At 53.4% G+C, this 24,168-nt stretch overlaps 1 protein-coding gene across 1 annotated transcript in view; it reads right to left on the reverse strand.

Annotated features, from left to right (window-relative positions):
• Positions 1-18,262, reverse strand: part of COL27A1 (collagen type XXVII alpha 1 chain) — a 142,420-nt gene extending 124,158 nt beyond the window's left edge. Inside the window, exons 1-3 of the mRNA XM_049774232.1 lie at positions 18,198-18,262; positions 12,847-12,917; positions 9,074-10,794 (exon numbers count right to left, since the gene is read on the reverse strand). Coding sequence (XP_049630189.1) covers positions 9,074-10,794; positions 12,847-12,917; positions 18,198-18,262 — 1,857 coding nt within the window. The remainder of the gene's footprint in view (positions 1-9,073; positions 10,795-12,846; positions 12,918-18,197) is intronic.
• Positions 18,263-24,168: the final 5,906 nt, after the last annotated feature.

Consider the following 24,168-nt stretch of genomic DNA (forward strand, 5'->3'; position numbering starts at 1 on the left):
GCACCAGGCAGCATCTTGACCTGTCCAAGGCAGTGCCAGTATCCACGGTGGAAGGCAAGGCTTTCCTTCCTTCCTGGTCTTTTGGAGCCACACTCAAACCAATGTTCAGGATTTATTCCAGGCTCTGTGCTTAGGAGTCACTCTGGCAGTACTTGAATAGAGTAGAACACATGCAAAACAAACACCTTTATCCTCCAGCCCAGGACTGTCTCCCTAGCCCATAATAAAGTATTTCACATTAAAAACCTCCACATTTTGACAGTCAGTGAAGACACACTTAGGAGACTATGGTATTGTGCAAACATAAGTGACATGTACCAGGCAATCTAAAGCATTCAGGATGCTTTTATCGTGCTGCACCCCACCTTCATCACAACCCCCACCCCCCACCCTGCCCCAAAAACCTGCAACTACTTTTATTTTTTTTTTTTTTGTTTTTGGGTCACACCTGCCAGCGCTCAGGGGTTACTCCTGGCTATGTGCTCAGAAATCACTCCTGGCTTGGGAGACCATATGGGATTGGGGGGGGGGGGGTGGATCGAACTGAGGTCTGTCCTGGGTCAGCTGCATGCAAGGCAAAAACCCTACCACTGCGCTATCGCTCTGGCCCACCATCATTTTCTTATCACAAAGGAAGAGCGGCTGTCCCCAGTTCTTATTAAGCAGCTAACTCCCTTTGCTCATGTCCCCTTTTGGCCCTGCCTTGCGGAGAGACCTCATTTGGGTCCCACATCCTTCCCTGTTCCCCCCACAAAGGGTTCAATTACTTCTGTGTCATCATATCTTGCAGAAGCAAATCAGAATGTGAAAGGAAAAAAAAAAAAAAAGAACAGAACCAGAAGACTTTGGAGGAAGCCAGGCTTTCGAGGATGTGTGAGGCCTGGGGAATTCATTTGTTTCAAATAACCATCAAGGAGATTCCAGATCTCCTGGCCAGAGTGAAAAAAATCAGTGTTGAAAACCCAGTCCGGCTTGGCTGGTAATTAATCCAGCGCTCATGCTGGGCAGCCTCTGCTCCCAGTTTTGTGAAGGCCACGTGTTTAGAACCCATGAATAAAGATCAGGAGAGCCATCCAGACAGGCAGAGAGAGAGGCCAAAGTCCTGGGGTCAAAGAACTCTGAATGGAAGCAGGAAGTCTTAGGCCAGCCTGGGTCATCTCTGAACAAATCTCTCTTCCTCCCAGACTTTGAGGGCTGGGTGGATGGTCCTCCTGAGTTTAATCTGCAGAAAAGAGAGATTTAGGGGTCCAGCTCACTCTCAGTCCTCCCTCTGAAAACGGTAGAATACACTTCTGGGTCTCTCCCCTCCCCCAGAACAACCCAGATACCAGTTGTGTGTTTGTTTCTGGACAGGCTATTGCCAGCTTACAAGCCTCCATTCTTTTTGAATTTAATAATTAATCATTATTTTTAATATTTTATTTATAGATTAATTGATTGATTGGTTTTGGGTTCACTGCTGGTGGCACTCAGGAGTCACCCCTAGCTCTGCACTCAAAAATTGCCCTGGCAGGCTAGGGGACCATATGGGATGCCAGTAATCGAACCAGGTTCCTCCAGGGTCACTGCATGCAAGGCAAACACCCTACTGCTCTGCTGCACTATCTCTCCAGCCCCTAATAATTATTATTATTTAGGTTTGGGGTTACTCCTAGCTCTGCTCTCGGGGTTCACTTCTGGTGAATTCAGGGATACCAAGAATTGAACCTTGGTTGGCTACATCCAAGCAAGCACTAACTCTACTATCACTCCAATCCCAGCAAGTCTCTCTTTTATGACTGAAATGAAGGGCCAGGGATGTTATCTTAGTGGAAGAGCATATATATGCCTTTCAGGCATAAAACCTGGGTTCAATCTCTGGCACTACAGAAACAAACCAGCAAAACATGGTCGCTGTGAATTGAGACTTTCATTTCCTGGATGGCTGAGGAGCAGACACTCTCCAATCTGATCTCCAAGGAAAGCACAAGTCCTGAAGCACATTAAAACTATCCTACAGCAAGTTATTGCTTCTTAGCATAAGCAGCTAGAACCTTCCCAAGTCAAAACTCTAAAGCATTTTTTGGAGCTCTGTTTTGGACAGACACAGCAAATACTTTCTCTTCTTAGAGGACTCCTCTGCCTTGGCCCTGTGGTTTTGAAGGTAACCCAGAAGGTAAGTGAAAATCAGGATTAAGGCAAAGCATTTCTGTCTCATTCTTGCCAAAATCTCTGAATGGGGAAGAAGCCAAAAAGAAGCTCATTGGAACAAAGTAACTTTCCCAAAATCACCCAACTCATGGCCAAGCCTGGTTCAGCATGAAACATGTGTCCCCCCCACACACACACACGCACACACACCACAGCCCCCTTCATATGTTTTGACCAGGTGTGTGCAAACCGGGCATCTCAGACGCAGATTTCCTATCTGGGTCCCTTCCCACACCCCTGACTATGCAGTGAAGGGGGGGGCGTTTTCATTTCATCTCTAGCCTATTGCAAACTTTTTCATCCTTGAGAGAAGTGCAGAGAGGTGCCAGTTTCTAAGAGGATGTTAGGTCTGGTGCATAGTCATCCTAGGGACCTTCCCTCTGGACATTTCTCTTGAAAAAGCCAAAGATCACTCAATGCTACAGCAAACCTTCATCCTCCACATCTCCAGAGAAGCTGCCAAGTGTCCCCCAGAGACCAGGGCCTGGTTTGGGAGCATCTACTCACCTTCTTTGCCTATGCTGCACCCTTGGCGCTCAGCGACCAGCTGCACTCGCCCCCTGACCTTTGCACTTTGTAAGTGGGTAGTTCTGCTCCCCACTCCCGGATCCGAGCCGCTGCCTGTTCTCGGAGCAAAGAGTGGAAAAAAAACCCACTTCTTTCCAGGGCCTGAGCAATGACTAGAAATGATTCACAAGGCTGGGGCAGGAGGGGGCAGGGGGATTTTCCACCCCATGCTGCAAACAACAGGGCCTCTGAGAGGGCCAGGAGCAGGGGGATGGGAGCAGCGGGGGCTGCAGGCCTGTCTGGGGGAGGTAGATGAGGCCAGAGTTCCAGATTCACGCAAGAGAAGTCATGGTAACCACCATCAGCCTCTGCTCCGGGCTTCCCCCAGAAGGTCCTGGCCTCAACAGACGGCCCAAAGGGAACCCCGGTCACTGAACAAGCCCACCCTTGTGTCCAGCCTCAGGGGATGCCTGAGCAGCTGGCAGACAGAAGGAAGGGCTGGCAGGCACGACCAGGGACATTGAGCAGAGAGAGGAAGTATGAACATCCAGGCCTGCCATAAGGCCCAGATCAATATCCTGTAGTCTCTAATCTTGGCTACATTATAGATCATGGTGGGTATCTCACTCTCCAGAGATCCTCCCGTCTCTGAGTACAAGAATCTCTCCCAGGGCCCCATGATTGGGAAAGGAATTCCCAGTGGACAGAGCTGCTCTCTGTGGCCTTGAACAAGGCATTCATCTCTAGGCCTCCAACTGTTTTGAGCTGTAAAATGGGCTCATGAAGCATACTGGTCCAAATTCCATGTACATGGTGGTAATTTTAGGACTTGGACCACAACCCCAGTTGGCCTAGTGTCTGGCTGGCTGGCTGGCTGGGCTGGGCCAGTAGGAAGCACCAGCAGGAGATTGGACAGAAGGTGAGGCTGTTGAATACTCACCCTGATGGGAAGGGGTGCCCGATCTGTCAGAGATGCTGGCTGTTCACAGCTGAAATCTCATTGGTTCTGGAAATGCCCCTAGAGCACTGCACCTTTGGGGACCTTCTCCCCCACCCCCAAATGAGCTCCCTGGATGTGCCCAATCCTCTGTCAAACATGCAGCCCATACACCCTCTTTCCCAGGCTCCGTGTCTTACCTTGATCTGTACAAGATCATGGAGCCTGCACTGCCCCCCATGCAACCCCACAAAACCATAGCCCAGCAATCACCCTTTCAGTGCTGGGCATGCCCAGTAAGGTCTCAAGGTCCAGTTCTTATTGCTTTTGTCTATTTGTCTTTGAGTCACACCTGGCAATATTCAGGACTCAGGACTTACTCCTGGGGATCCTGGGGGACCTTATAGGATGCCTAGGATCAAACCTAAGTCAATCACATGCAAGACCAGTGATCTACCCAGCCCGCCAGCCCCCATTTCTAAATATCAACTGTGTGGAACACAGAGATATCCTGCAGCCACCTGGGTGCTGGTGGCAGGGTTCAAACCCACACAAACCAGTCCAGGACGGTGGAGCCAAGTCAGATGCATAAATTAAAAAAAGGTGGGGCAGCAGTTGTGCCTTTAACCCTTGCTCACATGTCCATCAGTCCTGTTCCTATTGATCCCTGCTCCACCCCTTGTGCTCCCTTTCCAAGAGCAAAGACAGACTCTAAGCAAGACTCTTGGAGCCCGTACAAGCTGGCACCCACCTTCCCCACTCTTTTTCTGAGATCAAGCCCCACCTTAACCGCATAGCAAACTCAGTGGCTGCATGTCACCAGGATCCATTTTTATTTCAGCATTTTCTATTTCTCACCCAATCTGCAGACCCGCCCTGGAAAGAGGGATGGCACCAAATTTCCAGATCCCAGAAGCTCTGGGAGGTTTGGTAACCTCCCAGATTTGGAAGATCACACAGCACTGAGTACTTAGAAAGCATCTAATTGACATCTCTTGAGAGAGACAAAGAGAAGGGAGGGTTGCCTAAGGGAATGGCTCCAAACCAGGTCATTCTAAACCCTACCCTCAGCCTCTTGCTCCTTCCGCACCAGCCACAGGGATCTGTGTAGCCTCAAGGGAGCCTGGTGAGACTCAGGACAACTGATTTTCTGCAGGGATCAAATTCCTGCTTTCATTTCAGAGATAGTTATGGGGTATCTGCTGCCAGTCAGGCCCTCGGCCGGTCTTCCCAACGTGACGTGATGTGTGTGCAAAAGCCAGTGGCCTACTTGTGAATCTATAATGCCTCTTCTGGGCATGGGGCTTCTGTGTGGCTTCTGTGTGGCCTGTGTTAGACCACAGTTTTCCTGCCCCAACTCACCCAGGCTAGGCTCAGCTTTTCCATGATCCTCCTCACACCCTTCCCCCTCGTTTCTGAGTCTTCTCTGAGCTCCTTGCTCTGTAGCTGCATCTGGCATGCCCTGGTCCCAGAAGTCTGTGTCAGACGTTGTCTATCTGTTCTGTAGCCCTGGAGAGCCACACAAAACAGGCGACAGACTGCCATAGCAGCCCTATAATCACTCAGCAAGGTCCCCTAGTCCCCTAGTCACTTCCAAGCAGGGAACTTTTCTCACACATGCAGGAATCCTTAGCTCTGAGAAGAGGAAAAATGTTTTCCCCAACCCCAATCACTCAGACAAACTTGATGTGTACATGATGGCTTTGACTGTACCCTTCATCTGGCATCCAGCAGGAGGTGGGAGCTATTATTACCTAAAACTCAGCAGCCACAAACGTTGGAGGGTGGGAACTCTGAGCTAGACCGGGGCTGAGTTAGGATTTGAATCCAGCTCTGGAGACAAGTTCTGTGACTTTGGCAACTTTTGCTGAGTTTTGATCTGGATGTTTTGGGGACTGGAGGCAGAGCAAATGAAAGAGAGTAAGCAAAAATTGTCTCATGGAGGGATAATACAGAAGCTGTTAATTAGGGTAAATTTGTTTTGTTTCTGTGTTGAGGCCACATCCGCCAGTACTCAGGACTTACTCCTGGCTATGTGCTCGGGAATTAGAGCAAAGAGAAGCATATGGGAGGTTGGGGATCAAACCCAGGTCAACATATATGAGGCAAATGCCCTACTGCTGTACTATCACTCTGGGCTTCAGCAGTTGATTTTAAGTAAGATATTATTCCTATTATTGGTGTTGTTGTTGTTGTTGTTGTTGTTGTCTAGGGTTTTTTTTTTTTTGCCTTTGTTTTGGTTTTGGTTTTTGGGCCACATCCAGTGATGCTCAGGGGTTACTCCTGGCTCTGCACTCAGAAATTGCTCCTGGCTTGGGGGACCATATAGGAGACCGGGGGATTGAATCACGGTCTGTCCTAGGTCAGTATGTGCAAGGCAAATGCCCTACCACTTGCGCCACTACTCCGGCCCCATTATTGCTTAGTTTTTAAACAACACTTAATAATAATGATAATTACATTATTTACTTTTAAACAACGCCTATCTGTGCTCAGGGATTACTACTGGTAATGATCAGAGGACTATAATGGAATACTGGAGATAGAACCTGGGTAGGCCATGTGCAAGGCCAGTGCCCTATCCTTTGCACCATCACTCTGGCTCCTTATCAAGATATTAACCTCCCTGTGCCACCCAGCAGAGTAGATAAAGATTCTTGTTTTTTTTTTTTTTTTTTTTTCTAATTTTAGTTTTTCTTTTTTGGTTTTTGGGCCACATCCGGTGACGCTCAGGGGCTACTACTCCTGGCTATGTTCTCAGAAATCGCTCCTGGCTTAGGGGACCATATGGGATGCTGGGTGATCGAACTGTGGTTTGTCCTAGGCTAGCACAGGCAAGGCAGGGGCCTTACCCCTTGTGCCACTGCTCCAGCCTCAAGATTCTTGGTTCTTAATGGAGCGAAGTGAGGTTCTATGCCAGTGGAGGATAAGATGAGGGGGCAGTGGGAGGAATGAGGCAAGATGCCAGCCAAGCAGAGGACTGTGACTTTCCTCCTACCCTCGCACCTTCAGAACACACTGGGCACTGCTGCCCACGGCATTTGCCTGCAGCCTGGACCTTTCCTCTGTGAACATAAAGCAGTGCACATATCCTGCCCTCTGGAGCCAGACCCCATGACCTCCTAAGGAGACGCCCACTTGTAGAAGTGGCTTGTAAAGTGCCTGGGAGGAACGACAGAACATTCCATCCAGGCTGAGCTCTTCCTCTGAGGCTGAAGACAGGGTCTGGAACATCTCCAACGGCCCCAGCCTTTAAGGCCCCGAGTTTCAGGGTCCCTGCGCTGACTGACCCTTAAAGGTTAGAACAGCTGGAGCTGGAGGGTAAATGCCGGCACTGCCTCCTATGTGCTGTGTGGCCTTGGGAAAGTTATAGCCCTTTCTGAGCAGTGCCCAGACTCCTTGCTGAGGAGTCTGAAGGGTCCCCAACATTTGTTCACTGAGAGGGGTGACTCTGTAATCAGCAAGAAACTCAAAGCAGAGAGGAGCCACATCACCAAGTCCAGGAACAAAGGGGAAAAAAAAGATGCTTTCTATACCCAAAAAGCACTCGTTTGCTCCAGCTTCATGAGTGTGGCTCTGGCATCCTCGATCTACGCCATAGACAGCTAGTGGGGGCTGGATCCTCTGGTTATGGGGTCCCAGGACCTCAGTCCTTTATAGGAATGAGCCATCTCCTTTCAACCTCTGTGATCTCAGTGTCCATACAGCTTGGAGAGCTGAGCTGGCTGGGCCTCAAGGGACATAGTACCTGAATTGGGTCAGGGAGGACAGAGGGGTTCAAGGATTTTCCCCTCCTTCCTTTCCTTCCTCGGTCCCCAGTTCTCTTCCTGTCCAACTTCTGAACACGGGACTGACTTGAGTAGAATGTTGATGTAATTGCAAAGCAATGCACACCATTTCCATAAGTCCTACAATATGGTTATAATAAGAACAAGCGCCGGGTCCCCTTGGAGACAGGCTGTATAAATATTATTCCTAATGATTATTCAAATGCATCGACTGTGTGTGTGTGCGTGTGTGTGTGTGTGTGTGTGTGTGTGTGTGTGTGTATGTGTGAGTGTGTGTGTAAGTAAGACCCGGGAATCCCCAACATCAGCTACAGTGTGTGTGTGTGGGGGGGGGGGGGTAGGGGAGCTGACCTCCAACACAGATCCGGCGGGTGACTACGGGAAGGAAGAGATTGTAGCAAGAGTCAGTGGGAATCATGCGCCTGGCAAGCAACCAAAGCGGAGGGTCTAGCCTTCTGGAAACTTCTCCCCCTATCTCTCCCCCATCCCCAGGAATGGGATCCAGATGTGAAGGGGATCAGTGGCCCTGGGGACAGTCCCAGGCAAGTCAGACGCAAACATGGAATGTCCCCTTTTCTTGCTGAATGCTCAGGCCCCTCCCCACTGACCCTGTTCACCTCCAAACTCCTCCTCCAGGGCCACAAAGAAGAGATACGTGGGCAGGAAGGAGTCTGGGGTGAGGGGATCCTGAGTGGACAGAGACCAGCTGCACCGAAGGCCTGTCAGGAGCCAACACTGGACAGGAACTGGCCTGGCCGTCTCCACTAGCCCCTGACCCACAGCTCTCACTTTCCAGCCCCAAATTGACTACTGAGTCTTTTCTTTTTTGGGGGGGGGTGGGGTCACACCTGGTGGCGCTCAGGGGTTACTCCTGGTTCTGCGTTCAGAAATCTCTCCTGGCTCGGGGAAACATATGGGATGCCAGGGATTGAACCCAGGTCTGTCCTGGGTCAGCTGCGTGCAAGGCAAATGCTCTACCACTGTGCTATCACTCTGGCCCCTACTCAGTCTTTTCTAAGAAAAGAACTTCTCACATTGCTTCAGTGCTAGTGATACGTTAAGATTTTGCAAGCAACACCACATGGGCCAAACCAAACACAACATCGACTCCCCATGTGTGATCTTGGTCATAAACGCTCAGACTAGCTGAGGGGCAAAGTCAGGATTGCTGGCCTGGGAGGTGAGTGGCCCGGAAGCAGCAAATTCCTGGTTTTCTGGGGCGACACCTGTACCACTGATTGGCTTAGCCAAGAATGGCCTGTGGTCAGCCCCGATCAGAACTGCCATGATTGCGCATACGCGCACATTTGTGTGTGTGTGTGTGTGTGTGTGTGTGTGTGTGTGTGTGTGTGTGTGTGTGTGTGTGGTGGCAGGAACCAAACACATGTAGAGCAGGTGCTTTTCGCTGAGCCATCACCCTGGCTGGCCCTGACCTTGCCAGCGATGTTCTGCCTGAAGCCACAACTACCAGGTCAGCCCCAATGGATCTGTGCAATGACCATGTAATGGGCACAGCAGAAGTAGAAAGTGTCATTATGAATTTGAGTCTGACTCTAAGCTGCTTTTCCTATTCCCTGGCCATCCCATGTCCCATCCACTCACTCAGGTGACACAGAGATCCCACCACCTCCCACCCACCACAAAGTCTTACCGGTAATCCACAGTCTCCCTTGGGCCCCGGAGGTCCCATCAGTAGTGGGAATGGCGTGGGTCCTTCCAGGTGGAAGAAGGCGTAGCCACTGGTGGTAAACTGAGGGGTGGAGGTCAGGAGCCGTGCTGGGATCAAGGCTGGAGCTGGCGGTGTCTGCTGGCTAGGACTGGGCCCCATGGTTGGATGGGTCCACAGAACAATGCCAGATGCCTTGCCACCACGGCTAAGGGACACAGGCTTTGGGGAGCCACTCTGGGATCGGGCTTTTTTGGTGGCGGATCCAGTGGGTTTTCGACTTCGGGTAGGCCCAGAACCACCAGGAGAGAGGCCCAGAGGAATTGCTGTGGCTGGTGGCTGTAGGGCCCTGAGGGAGCTGGGATTGGGGAGCAGTGAGAGGGGCAGGACTGTGGGCACGGAAGACCTGACTGTGCTGTTGAGGGCAGGGACTGGCCCACTGGCACGGCCGCTCTTGGGGTGCTGCTTGCGAGCCTGGCCTTTTTGGGTGGAAACGGGCTTTTTAGAGGTGCCTGTGGCAGGAAGCAGAGGCTGAACACTAGTGGTGGGAGGTCTGGGTGAGGTGGGTTTTTTCTGGGTTGGCTTCCTGGTGGCCCCAGTGGCGGCTACAACAGGAACTGGGTGGACAGTGGGGTCTGGCTTCTTGGTGACTGGAGCTGGTTTTGTGACAGGAGGGGGAGATGCCTTGTGGGAACGGCGGGGGCTTTTGAGTGGAGCTACTGAAGGATGAGGGGTGGAGGGTTTGGCACGGTGGCTTTTGGGGTGCTGAGTGGCGCTGTTTTGGCTGGGGGGATGCTCAGACCTGGAGGAGTGAGTGGGAGAGGCTGGGAGCACAGAAGAAAGCACTTTCTTCTTGGCCAAGAGCGTGGCAGGTGGCCGTGGGGTCTGGGCTGGGGAATGCCGGGGAGCGGCCACACTGCTGGTCCTCAGTGGCTTGGTGGGCCTGGCAGACGCCATGGTCACCCCAGCTCCTCGACTAGCCAGGCGAAACTGTAAAGCAGGTGCGAATGTGGTCAGGTTCTGCAAGCCCAAAAAGTCTGATTCCGTGTGCAAGGCCAAGGGTGGGCCAGAGTCTGCGTGGGGGAGGGCTCCTACCCAGGGCCAGGGTGCATGGGCCTGCCCACACTCCTTTCTCAGGAGGGTACAGTAATTGTGAGTAGCCTGCCCCACAGGGTGGATGCTGAAATGGCACAGAGCCCCCTCAAAGGGCACCGTTTGGGGGTTCAGCTTTCCAAAGAGGAAGGATCCCTGGGGGTCCAGGGCTGGGTCCCGGGTAAAAGGCAGTGAGATGGGTGTCCGGCGCTGGCCACACGCCGTCACCAGGGTAACCGAGCGACCTCGGAGCTCCAGCGCCAGGTGATGCCAGCTGCCATCATGCACGTCCAGGTCGAAGGCCACCGAGTGTCGAGGCCCCAGATGGACGACCGTCTTGCCAGGGACAAACTGCAGGCCCAGTTGCAGCTGTTGCTTGTGGCTGCGCACGGTGAAGAGGAAGGCATGATTGAGCCGATGGGAGCAGAGGCTCAGGACCAGTGCCAACTTGGTGCCCAGGATGCTGGGAATGATGGCAGACGTTGGTGCCTGTAGTCGGGCCCGCTGGGTAAAGATGAAGCCCAAAGGGAAGGGAATGACTCCAGGTGGCGCAAGGCCCCGGCCACCCACCGCCTTTGTCCAGCTGAGACCCAGCCGCTGCAGGACATCCACATCTAGGGGGTGGAGAAGAAGGGGAGACTGTGAGGTCTGCGGCTGCAGCAGCCCCCCATTCCTGGGCCTCCAGAAGACCCATCCCCCGGTGCTAACTGGCCATGCATTCAAGTGACAAGGACATGGCCCCAGGGTTGTGCAGAGCTGGAGCTGATCCAGTGTGGCTGCATAATCTTTACGCAAAATGATTTTGAAAACACGGACCCTGTTGGGGTCAGGGAAATGGCTAAAAGGATCGAACACATTCGAGCATGACCAGGGATGGTCCCCCAAACCCAAAACAAAAAAGAATAAAAATAGAAAACAGAGACTCTGGGATCAGATTGGTAGCACAGTGGCAGGGCGTTTGCCTTGCAAGTGTCTGACCCAGGATGGACCGGGGTTCAATCCCCAGCATCCTATATGGTCCCCTGAGCCTGCTAGAAGTGATTTCTGAGTGCAAAGCCAGGAGTAATCCCTGAGTGCTGCCAAGTGTGGCCGGAAAAGGAAAAAAAGAAAACAGAGACTCTGAACCCACCCACTCTGGGTTCAAATCCCCACAAGAAAACCCACCTGCAATTTATAATGCCATTCACAGTCAGCACTGTAAGAATGGAGGCAATGAAGATCTGGGGACATGTGGAGGCTGGAAGCCACCTGCTCTATGGCCATGTCCAGCTAGAATGTTGCAGCCCCTCCCATGGCTGCACCTGAGAGACATCACATGAGCCTCTAAGACCAACCAGCTGGGCCAGATATGAGTGGGGTCCTCTTCACATCCTCCATAAGCAGTTTACAGAGCTCTTGGGCCTCCCCCAGATCTCTTTGCAGCTCAAGAGCAGAGCCCCCAATTCTTATTGATGGAGCTGGTGGGGAACAGGGGGTAGTGATGACTGGGTCTCTAGGAGCCTCTGCCCACTATGGACACCTGTATCCAGGCTTTTCAAATGAACGAAGTCACTAAGAACCCTAAAACTCAGGTTCATTGAGCACCTACAGTGAGCGATGGTTTTACTACACACCCCCAGTCTCCTGGTTCTCCTCCTCGCCTGGGAACTAGCTTCCCTTCTGAGCTTCTCACACCATAACTATCTGGTCAGTATATTAGAATATATCTCCCAAGGTCTTCTAATAAGGGGGCACAGCTGGCACCTGACCCCAGATCACCTGGCTCCAGGGTCTTTGTTCTCACCCAGCTTTGCATGATTGCCCTGCCATCTCAGGGTCCCCTGGGAGTGGGGCGGGGGGCCAGATGCTGGGGTATAGAGGACAGGAAGTAACCCAAGGCCAAGCTGGAAGGTTGCAGCCAGCTGGCCAAAGCTAAGTCCCATTATTGCATAAATCTGGCTCCGTATCACCCCTCTCTGGCCTCTCGGGGCCTGCCTGACTCAGGGTTCTGCACAGCTGTTCACCTACATTTTAGGGGAAACAGCGGGCTCGGAAAGTATGACATCTGCACACCATGTTGTCGGGCAGCAGAGACTCTTCTGGGCATGGCCTTGCCCTCCTGGGAGGAGCCCATGACAGTCCAACCACCAGGTTAGGGCACAGGGGAGGCCAGGAGTGCCCAGTGGGCAGCTTGCCCTGGCCCGGGGTCGGGACTAGGGGAAGGGGAAGGGCCGCTATTTTAAGAGGCCTTGTGGCTGCTTGACAAACAGATGTGGGAGAGGTTTGGTTTCCAGGGGCAGCTGTCCGGCCAGCCCACCGCCTCCCAGCCCCCTGGACAGCTCCACAGAGAGAGAAGGCTGAGGCTGATCTCATGGGAAGTGGGGGGGGGGGGCGGTTGGCGGGCTTAACTGCAGTCACTGTGGCGTTAGGGCTATGTTGGACCCTTTTGGCCAATCAGATCCCCCAAGGAATCTTACGGACCACAACAAGGACCCTTCTTGTATTCTGCCCCTGCTAGGGATGGAAGGTTCTAGAACACTCCATCATTCTACAGCCACAAGCTTCAGCACCAGAGAGGATTTGCCAATGACCAGTTTCATTTGACCGAGCATAGGGAGCAGCGGCATTCGGGTCCCTTTAGGGGCACCTCTCTACTCTGCCCCTGGACAAAGAGAAGACAGGCTTACCTTCAGGAGCCCCTTGGGTGGACGCCAGGTGAATGGCCAGCCCAATGACGAGCCAGGTGAAGAGAAACCCCCTAGAGGCCAAGAGACACAAGCAGACATGGCATCAGTTTGCAGTCATCAGGTCCAGATCCGGTTGGGCTTGTGGGGAGAGGATGCCCAGCCTGGTCCCACCCACAGGAGGCAGGCCATGCACCCCAGCACCCAGAGTCTCTGGGGCAAGCCAGAAACTGAAAGCCAGTTTCTGATGCAAGCCAACCCGGCTCTTAACGCATCAATAACAGATAAACCCAAGTGGCAGGGAGATGGTTAGCAGATTGGGCAGGGGACTCAATTTTCAGTTCCCAAACTATCTCCACTGTTGACTCCTGGGACAAAGCAGGTGCAGCTCTTCTCCCTCTTCGGGCCTCAGTTTCCCCATCTGTACGATGGCCTCATGATCTCGAAGCCCACTGAGTGGTAGAGCCAGGACTGAAAAGTTAGAGGGAAGAACAGACTGAGACCATGTTGGGCAGGACAGTGCAGTGGATGGAAGGGGCATGTTTGGCTTCAGCTTACGGGAAGCAGAAGGAGAAAGGAAGAGAAAGGATAGGAAGTGAGGCAGACCCCTAGTGCTAATCTGGCCCCATGGCCAAATGCTGTGACCTGACTGTCTCCAAGCTAAAACTCCCTAACAGGCCAGGCAGGAGAATACAATGAGCTCAAAACAGATGCTGGGCTCAGCTTGGAGCCAGGCATGGGCAGTCAGAAGACCATGCCACTGGAGCCTGTAAGGGTTAACTGCCTGTTGAGTGGCTCCTGCCAACACTGGCTGGGCAGTGATCCGGTTTCACCTTCCTGTAGGAGCAGCCCCCAGGGACACCCGAAGCCAACCGGGGCATCTGATCCCCCAGCGGGCAGAGGGGAGGGCGGCGCGTGGCCAGCCGGCTGGCGGAATATGGTAGAGGGAGTGGAGAGAGGGCAAATTGGAGGTGCAGGCTGGGGAGATGAGGCTGGCACACACAAGAGCTAGCATAATTTCTAAGCACGAAGCTAGAATGGTGTCATTCCGGTGATGTCTGAGCCCCGGAAACTCATCTGATCCCTCCCTCTCTTTCCTGATGCTCCTGGTTCCGTAGGCTCCTTGGAACACAATCCCCCACCCTTTTAGAAAGGCTTTTAAGCAAGTACCCCAATTTAAATCCAAGTAAGATAAACAGTAACCTTTAGTCAAACAACAGAAGACATGGATGGGCATCCTTCCTATGTCCTTTTCACTCTTCCTGCTTAGGGGCCTGGGAAAATATAGCATAAATTCCACCTTGAAAATACATTAAACCCAGTCAGGGACCCAGTCGGGCATGCCTATGTCTCCTTCCATGAAGAAAGGCTGTCAAATCTTCCTGGAAAGCATTTCAAGTGTCAAACACAAGGCTTCCTTCCAGCCTTGCTAGATTGGGTGAGGTCAGCATGCCTCTGCAGATGTTTTGTGCTGAGGAGGGCAGAGCAGAGAAAGTGAACGTTTGACGACACCTTTAGGTGTTGGATGCACCAATCTCTTTCCTACTTTTCCTTCAGCCTCTAGCTATGGGAAGTGGCTATCCCCTTAAAGGCAGAGACCCCTGGGCCTGCATCTCTCTGCATTCCCCCCAGCAGGTAGGCCAGTGGCCATGTCTATGTCACAGGAGAAGGTGTGACTATCTATGACCGGGACTCTGGGACTTTACTACCCAGTGTCTTCCCCTCTCCACCACATCGAAGAGTCCCCATCCTCCTTCCTCTAATCAGCTGCCTCCTTCTCCAGGTAAGGCCCCAATACCTACAGGTCTCTCTTCCTGCAATGCCTCATGGATAGAGTCCAGCTGGCTGATGTGGGGATACCTGGGAGAAGGACAGATGGACTCTCTCCCTTCCTCTCACTTTAAGGGAGCCTTGATGGTTCCACAGGCCTCTTCTCTGGGTTCTCAGCAACAAGTGGCCACCTCTTCTGGGGCTCTGATGAGCCTGGGGCAGAATGGGTTGGCATCCTTCAGCCCTGTCCTGAGTGTCAGAACCTCCTTGGAAGACACTGTCCCTCACTGTCCAGAAGTACTATGGCTACATGATGTCTTAGACCTTCCCCACCAGCCAGGCCTCCCCTCCCCAAGTGGAATCCAGCTTGCTCTCCTACACCTATGAAGCCCCAAATCATGTCTAATCCACAGGCTGTCTCCAAGGTGCTAAGCCCACATGGGATCTTCTTGGTCAGCTCTCCTGCTCGAAGCACACAGAGAACCAATTCTGCAGATGGCAGGGTGACAAGGAGAGATGCGAATCCCAGAAAATGATGAGGAAAAGTCAGAATCTTCTGTGCAATGATGCTTTGAGGGAGACCCAACACCTGTGACAAGGCCTTCATGGTCCATCCATTCTGGTTGCCTAATTCATGTTGTTTTGCCTTGCAGGCCTTATGTGCACCAGACGCCCCCAAAGCTGCCAAACTCAATAGCAAATCAAGAGTTGGGGAGGAGGACTTATAAAGTCAGCTAGTGGCCAGATTCCAGTCCTGTGCCCACACTGTGGAGATGAACCACTGAGGCTCAGAGAGGAGGTAAATGGCTTGCCCAAAGCCACACACACACAGTTTGTATGTGTGTCACCCACTGCAGCTGATACTCTCGAATAGACCCTCTGCTACTTGACTTGTCTCCCAAGAAGAAGGCACCAGAGAAGTACACAAAAGCATGAGCTATTTGCAGAGCTTCCCAGAGATGCAGTCCAAGGATCTGAGAATCAGTCCAAGTCAGTTCCAGGCTTGGACACTCAGTTCCGGTGAGAAGAGCTTGCTAAACCCTCTGGCTCCTGTGCCCGCTGCTGAACAACACCTCCCGGACCCACGCAGACTCAGTCATTTGCCCAGAATGTCCATTCTCTACTGCCTTGATTCCTGGGCTTGGAGAAGGACCCAGAACTCCAGAAAGCCAGGAAGAACAGAGTACATGGAGCCAACAAGAGCAGAAGGCAGCTGAAATGAGAGCCACGAGCCAGCATGGCTGATCTTGGAGACAGCCTGGTTGCACTGCCTGCCTAGAAAGTGTCCTTTTCCCTAGCAAAATCTCCTTGGCCAGAGCATCAAGGCATCAAGTGACCTCAGGCTCCCAGGTGGCAGAACCAGCAGCTAGCTTGCAAGAGGTTCCTGCAAGTTGGAAACACACAGCTACAAGCAGTCCTGCATCTGCTCAGTCAGCTGAGGGCCCCAAGCTGAGCCCAGAGGGCAGAGACGCTCATAGGGAGGCTGGGCAGTGGATACCAAGCTAGGCAGAGCTCCCAGGAGGGAAGGTGGGCAGGGTTCTGGCCAGAGGCTCCCAACAAGACAAAAGGGAAGATCCCACCTGTCCCCATGGATAGGCCATGTGCTCTTCCAACTAATATCTCATCCAAGGCGATTTGGGCAGATCATGGGGCTGGACAGGAGACAACCTAGACCTTTGCCATTGATGTATTCACTCACGCAAGGTGCAGTGCAGAGTAACACAAAGAACAACTGCCACCCAGCAAGCTCTCAGCAGTGGCCAGGCAGGCTCTTCTAGCATCCCGGTCCCTGAAGGCTGGCCATTCCCAAGCTATGCAGCCAAAGAGAGTAGCGAGCAGTGGCAAGGCACGGGCCGGCCCCTATTGGGCCAAGACTATGCATCACTGCTCTCCTCTGCCCACTAGCACTACTAGCTGCTTCTCCAGAAAGTGGGGTCTGAATGGGGGAAAAGGGAGTCGAAAAGAGCAGGTGGATAGTGGCTGAAAGAGACAGAGCAAATAGATAGTTAGACCTGGAACTTCTTCAAGACCTTGTACAAGTGAGGATTGATTGCTTCTGAGCTGAGTGAGCCGTAAGGGCTAAAGGACACACAGAAGCCCCAGGAGAGTGTGATCCAAATATCCCCAAGGAAAGGCAAGGCCAGGATGTTCCTCATTGACAATGCCCCAATTGCTTGGGCCGGGGAGGGGTGTGGCAGAGAAAGCTGGAAGGTATGTCCAGGACCAGGGATAAGGATGTAGTATACTGTGGTAGTGGGGGGGTGGGCAGCCAAGGAAGAAGGGCAGGGGCCTTAAAATAGCCGATTGCTTCTGTACTCAAACCTTGAGCCCTCACAGGGGGGCCCGGCTGGCACCACTTTCTCACCAACCGCTGGCATCTGCCCTAAGACAGGGTCCTCTGGAGAAAATGAGTCAGCAGTGAGCATACTGGTGGTGCCGTGTGTGTGTGTGTGTGTGTGTGTGTGTGCGTGCGTGTGTGTGTGTGTGTGTGTGTGTGTGTGTGTGTGTGGCGGTTGGGGGTGGGGAAATCGCAGCCAGCCAGCATTTTCTAAGACATGGGAAAGAGGCGGGCGGGGGGGGGGGGGCGGGTAGTCACCCCTCTCCCTCCCTGTTTTCCAGCCCTAGGAGAGGAGAGGGCAGGGCGTGGGGTGAGGGTGGAGGGTGAGGGTGGAGCCAAAAGCCAGACCCACCTCTTGGGGGTTCTGGGCGCGCCCGAATTGGAAAGGGAGGAAAGTTTTTATCCAGAAGTGGTTTCTAGTCTGCAAGGCTGCACCCTCTACTCACCCACGCGCGCGCTCCTAGGCTCCCAAGTCTCCCGGGACCCAGGTTGCAGACAGAGCCTCTGCGCCCCTGCTCAGCTCCACCACCCCGCCTCATGCAACCCCTCTCTGGCCCCCCAGATCCCTAAGGCGCAGCGGGGCGGGGTGTAGGACATGCTGGCTCTCCCCATCACACGCACGAGAAAGCCACGGCGTTGAAGACCCCTTCCCCTCCAGGAGCAGACGAGCCCAGACCCCAACCAACTTTCACCCACGCGGACACTTCCAGCCAGCCGGGACGTGCCAGAAGTGATCTTAGTCACCGAGTCTCCAGTAGAAGAAATCAAGACCAGGACTTGGGAAACGTGCTGATAAGAAATGACCCACTCGGAGGCCACCAGCTGGCGACCCGGAGACACCGTGATGCCAAATGAAAAAAGAAAAAAAAAAAAAAACTCACCTCCCCAAAATATCTCCAAAGCACTCGCCTTGTCCAGGGCCCGGCTTTGCGCCTGCCTCTCCAGGCGCGCAGCCACCCCGAGTAGTCTCGGACCCCGGACAAGTTCTGCGCTCCTCTCCCGAACCCTCCAACATGGCCTTCTCCTCCCCAACGGGACCCTAGCAGCCCGATCACCACTCTCCGGGCTGGGGGGCGCACAACGGAGCTAACCCTTGCGCACCCGCTTTGCAGGCGCGCAGGAGGGACTGGAAGATAGGTTGGCTTGGAAGCATTGGGGAGACCCCGAGCTCTCCAGAATTTGGAGCAGCTGCAAACTGGAGGTAAAAAAAAAAAAAAACGGGGTGACCTGGAGTTATTGTACTCACCTCCCGGGCGCTGCCACCTCCGCCGCCGCTGTGCCTCGGGCCCCCCTCGCAGACCCCACTCCCATGGCGGGACCCTACTTCATGCTGCTCCCGAACCTCGGGGGCTAGTGTGGGGGCGCCCCATGGGGCCGCCAGCCCCCTGCCCCGCCGCGCCAGGCCGGCTCAGAGCGCGCGGGCCCCGCGCCCCCAGAGCAGCCCCGTGCGTAACGGGGACCCCGGAGCGGGCAGGAGGCAGCCCAGTCGGAGCTCCTCTGGTGCCCGGGCCAGGCCCATGGTCGGTCCCAGGAGGTCCCCCGCTTAGCTCCTTTTTTTTTTCTTTTTTTTTTTTTTTCAGCTTCCACCGAAAAGGCAAGAAGGAGCGGGGTTGGGGAGCAAAAAGGGAGAAGATCTAACTTTTGGAGACGGGCAGAGCGAGGCCGGGAGAAAGGCGCGCGCAAAAGGCAAGGCGTTGGTGGAAGCTGCCTCCCCGCCGGCCTCGGGGAGGAGAGAGAGGAAAAGGAAGGATTTGGGGGAAACGAAGGCGATTTAAAGTCTCGGCCCGCCGCCGGGGCTCTCTCCACCTTCTCTCCTCCCCGCGCCGGGCCGCCCTCTGCTGCCCACTTGCTGCCCTCTGCCGGCTACTGCCGGAGAGAAGGCCTCGGCCCCTCCAAAGCGCAGGGCAGGGTCTCCCCCATGCCTCTCCACCACCCTGAGTTCTAGGAGGGGATACTGAGAATCACAGAGATAACCTAGGGTGGGTGCATGGATGGAGGCTGCAGAGATTAGTGATCTCCGACTTGTGAGGTTGGGGATGGGGTGTCTCCAAACTTGGCCTCTGGAAGAAGAAAAGGATGCTCAGAGGAACCCCCGGGCTTCGAAGCAATCCAGGTTCTCACCAGGACAAACAAAATCCCAGCACACCCGCAGCGCACAGCCTCCTGTTTTTGTTTGCTTCCCGGATTCCCTGCTGCCCTGGAGAGCAGGGTTGGCAGGACACAGAGAGGGTGTGCTTGTAAAAAATAAATGCTGATCATGCTCCCCCTTCTTTTCTCTCGAAGAGAAATAGGATTTGACTCCTTTGCACCCACCTTTACATGCCCCAGATAGTATAGAAACTCCTTAACCACGCCACAAGCGCCTGGCCAGTTCGCACACCTACAAACCCAATATTACTCACCCTGGCGCTATTCCCTTTCCCATTGCCAGCTTTTGGAGACGTGTTCACGGGGTGTTTAACACGGTTCCACTCTCACCCCGAACAGCAGCTCGCTCATTCCTATTCACTGGAGGGGCCGCGGCCTCTCCCTTTCAGTGGGATGACCACCGTGACACCCCGGAACGTCTGGGACTTGGGTTCACACTCACGCACAGAGGTGGTGTTTGCACGGGCACAGGTCCCCATGAGCAAGGGGTGGCCAGGTCCCCAAATGAATGCACCCCCACTATCATCACCAACACCCCCATGCAACTCATACACACCTCATTTGCACACACACACAGTCATGTATACACTGCACCCCGCTAAACACCACCATTGGAGGGTGGGTACCAAAGCTCTCCATCTGCCTACATGTACCCCCATGCTCTAGGAGCGCGCGCACCCCTTTACCCACCCATCCATCCACCCACCCACTCCCAGCTCTCCGGGAGCCCCACGACACTTACTGGATCCCTAGGTACGAGGCTGGACGGTCGGTCCTTCCTCGGGCTCCTAACGGCATTTGTATTCATGCGTCCCCGCAGCCCTGGGCGCGGGCGCGGGGCTCCCCTTCCCTAAATGGGGCGCGGGCGCGCAGAGCTCAGCGACATGGGGATGGGCATGAGCGCCCGAAACTGGGCTCCAACGTCAGCCGCTCTGCTGGCTCGGCTCGGCCTCGGGTTCAAGCTCCCGGAGTGGGGGGCGGCTCCTAGGTGCAGGGGGCCCCCGGCGCCTTCAGAGTCTTTTGAAGTCTGGGCAGAGGGCGGGGAGGGGGCCCCGAAGCTGAAGGCGGCCTTTTAAACCGCGGCTGCACGCCGGTTCGGTGGAGCAAGGTGTCCGGTTTCAGCAAACTTTAGGAAAAGTCCCAAAGAAGCGTAACTCGGGGTGTGTGTGTGTGTGTGTGTGTGTGTGTGTGTGTGTGTGTGTGTGTGTGTGTGTGTGTGTGTGTGTGTGTGTGTGTGTGTGGTGGGGTGGGGTGTGTGTTGTGTTGTGTGTGTGTGTGTGTGTGTGTGTGTGTGTGTGTGTGTGTGTGTGTGTGTGTCGGGGGGAGGCCCAGAGAAGAAAAAGAAGCCGCTTGGCTGGTTCTGAGCGTCTTCTTCCTGCAGAGGGCAGAACACCCCCCTGGATGCCAAGAGAGAGGCCCCCCCCCCCGAGAGGTGTTAGGGAACCCTCCAGGCTGCTGGATGGCGCGTGGACCGACCCACCGCACCCCCTCACTTGGAACCGGCCCCCCAGCAAAGCAGGGACACCCTCACCCACCCATCCTCTAACTTTGGCAAATTAGGAGAATTCTAGGAGAGAAGGCGCTGGGGTTTCCCTTGGGTTTTGGGGTACCAGCGGCTCTGCCAAGTTGAAAGGGTGGAGGGTGTTTCCTAAGCTGCTAGCTCCTTGCTAGGTGGATCCTGTCTTTATTGACATTTTTTATATTTAGTTCATAACCAGTCCTCCTCCACCACCCCCTTTTCTCCAAGGTTGGCACTGCATTAATTCTGACTCTTTAAAAAAAAAGTATTATGCCAAATAGTATGCGTCTTGATGGAAGGGAGCAGGGAGAAGGGGCCCCCTTTGAACACCTCCAGTACTAAAAGGCTTTTGTTTTGTTTTTTTGGCCTCACCCCAGCTAGGATGCTGGATGCTGAGTACTCTCCCCATTTATGGAAAGCTCAAAGTCCATTTGCAGATGAAAAGGCTGAGCTTCTGGAAGAAGAACAAATTTTCTGGAACTCCTAGCTGGAGGGTCATGGAGGTGTGGTTGAATACAAAAGCATGTGACTTCTATACCTTTGCGAAGGCGATCTGATGAATCAAGACTTAGATTTTTCTGGAATTCTCTGCAGTTCTGTGCTCCCCTCACTGCAACCCGTCCTCCGCCCCCAAGCCTGCAGAAGGCTCAAGACCAACTGGTCCACTGGCAGGCCCAGGTACTACCTCTGGCTTCATTGCTTCCTGCTCTCAGCCCCTTTGTAGATGCAGCCCAGAGGACCCCCCAGACTGTGTTGTACTTCACCATGTGGTGCAGTTAAGACCACATTCATCTTTGTAGCCCACACCCAGCATGGAGCCCAGGATGTAACAGATGCTGAAATCATTAATAAAGTTTCTGGACATCTTCAGTTCCTGCTGTGTTTGAAGGCCAAATGCAAAGCTGAGCCAGGGGGTAGAGGGCTTCATTTTAGGAAGGGACAGATGGAAATGGCAAGCGACCCTACTTTCTGGGCAGGCACTGGCACTGCTGACATGGTTTGATTTTTTTTTTGTTTGTTTGTTTGATTTTTGGGTCACACCCGGTGGTGCTCAGGGGTACTTCCTGGCTCTGCACTCAGAAATCACTCCTGGTAGGCATGGGGGACCATATGGGATGCCAGGGATAGAACCCAGGTTGCCGGCCATAAGCAAGACAAACACCCTACCACTGTGCTATCTCTCTGGCCCCTGCTGACACGGTTTGCATTTGAGAGCCAGTCTTAAAACTTTGGGCAGAGATGGGTGTTTGTGTGAGAAACTGCAGGGGCTGCCATTTTTGCAAAGGATCCCTGACTGTCTGGAGACACAGTAGGAGACTGACATAGGGGACAGCTATAGGGGTATGGAATTGTCCAGCAAACTAAGGGATGGAGAAAAACCAGGGCGACTCCCTGGAGGATCCAGAGGAACATTTTTGAGAAATTTGCAAACTTCCCGGAAGACAGCTCAAAAGTAGAGCCAGCACCAAGCCCCCCAGGCAGAGAGTGGTTTTCAGGCTGGTTTTAAAAGAGCATTAAGGTTAGTCTGGCAGAATTTTACCTCTTCTTCTGTGTAGATGACTCCATGTGACTCACTGGCCACAACAGCCATTTCCAGGCAAGGAGATGTGCTTCCTCAAAGGTCAATGATCCAGGCAACTCTGACTCCCAGATCTGAGTAAGTGGTGGTGATGCCCAGGAGCCCTGATCACAGCAGGAGAAAAAGAGGAGAATCAGCCCAAGAGCTATAGAACGAAATGTCCTTAGAGGGACAGAGGAGATAGTACAGTGGGTAGGATACTTACCTTGTATGTGATCAACCTGGTTTTGATCCCCAGCATCCCATATGGTCCACTGAGGACCACCAGGTGTGATTTCTGAGTGCAAAGCCAGGAATTACCTCTGAGTTTTGTCAGGTATGGCCCCTAATAAAGAAAAAAAAAAAAAAAACAAACAACTTTGGAGCCTGTAAAATAAAAATATCCACCTGTTGGTGAAACGGTCCCAGACACTGTGTTTCTAACTTCTTAGGTGGAAGGGTCTGATGAAGCAGGGTAGCTGCGAAAATATATTATCAAGCCAGTGAGTTAAAGATTCATCAGAGTTAGTCTGCTTTTTTCTCATGGACTTTACCTCATGGCCTCTCTCTGTCATGTGCTCCCTCTCCTAAATCCAAAGCCAGAACTCATTTCTTTATTTCAACCAATTCCCCAAACCGCAGAGGGGGGAGGTCTAGTAATCCAGGTGGATTTTTTTTTTGTAGTTTTTGGGTCACACCCGGCAGCGCTCAGGGGTTATTCCTGGCTCCAGGCTCAGAAATTGCTCCTGGCAGGCACAGGGGACCATATGGGGCACCGGGATTCAAACCGATGACCTCCTGCATGAAAGGCAAACGCCTTACCTCCATGCTATCTCTCCGGCCCCCCAGGTGGATTTTTACATATCAAAAGAAGAGGTTACCAGGAAGAGGAAGTCAGGGGAACACTTTTGTTTGGGTTTGATAGCTAATGGTGTCCTCTCCCATACCCTGATCTCAGTGTACAGTAGATGGCATCAAACTCAATCATCAGATATTACCCTTTTGGTGGCCCTACAGGACTGTGGGCTTATGAAACAGTTGGCTGGATAGTTCTAGTAGTTCTGGGCTGGGGGAGAGGGGACAGAGACAACTCATGGCTCCCCAATTCATGGTAGGCCATCAAGAAGAGACAAGACAATAAGAATCGCTGATGATGGAACCTTATTTTCTGTCTCTACTACTTCTGCACCTCCAGTCTTTGTACCAAGTTGGTTTCTGACAAGGACCCAGTGCTGAACAAATATAGTTTCTGATGGAAGCAGGTCAAGGAGTCATGAAGGAGTCGTTAATTACCAGCTTCTGTGAATGGGATGGAGCATCCAATACTCACCACAAAGGGGCCATCTATGCAAGGCAGAAGCTTGATTTTCTTGAACCATGGTGCATCTGGTACCTGCTGCCCTACTTCCTTCCACCGAAGTCTTCTCCAAAGGTTTTCCAGACAAGCTCAAGGGTTTAGGTGGCATCCTTTAATACACAAATGGGTTGACCTCTCACTTCCTCATCTACAGTCAATGGTTCTGTTAATATAGCCTACAGGCATAGTAAATTTGGGGGTGGCCATGCCACACTGTGTATCCTAAGCTAATAACTTTTTTGGGGGGGTTTTGGGCCACACCTGGTGAAGCTCAGGGGTTACTCCTGACTATGCACTCAGAAATCGCTCCTGGCTTGAGGGACCTTATGGGACACCGGGGGGGGGGGGGGGGGGGGGGGGGGGGGGGGGGGGGGGGGGGGGGGGGGGGGGGGGGGGGGGGGGGGGGGGGGGGGGGGGGGGGGGAGGGGGGGGGCGGGGGGGAGGTGGAACCACTGTCTGTCCTAGGCTAGTGTGCACAAGGCAGATGCCTTATTGCTTTGTGCCGCTGCTCCAGCCCCTAAGCTAATAACTATTATGAGCCTCTAAGACATTTTTCACATGTCTCCGTTTTGTTCCCTGGAGGAAGCCCTTGTTGAGTTCAGCTCATCTGTAGACCTTCTCTGAATGGTTGAAAA

Source organism: Suncus etruscus, chromosome 5, assembly GCF_024139225.1.
Source record: "Suncus etruscus isolate mSunEtr1 chromosome 5, mSunEtr1.pri.cur, whole genome shotgun sequence".
In the NCBI taxonomy this organism is placed as follows: domain Eukaryota; kingdom Metazoa; phylum Chordata; class Mammalia; order Eulipotyphla; family Soricidae; genus Suncus; species Suncus etruscus.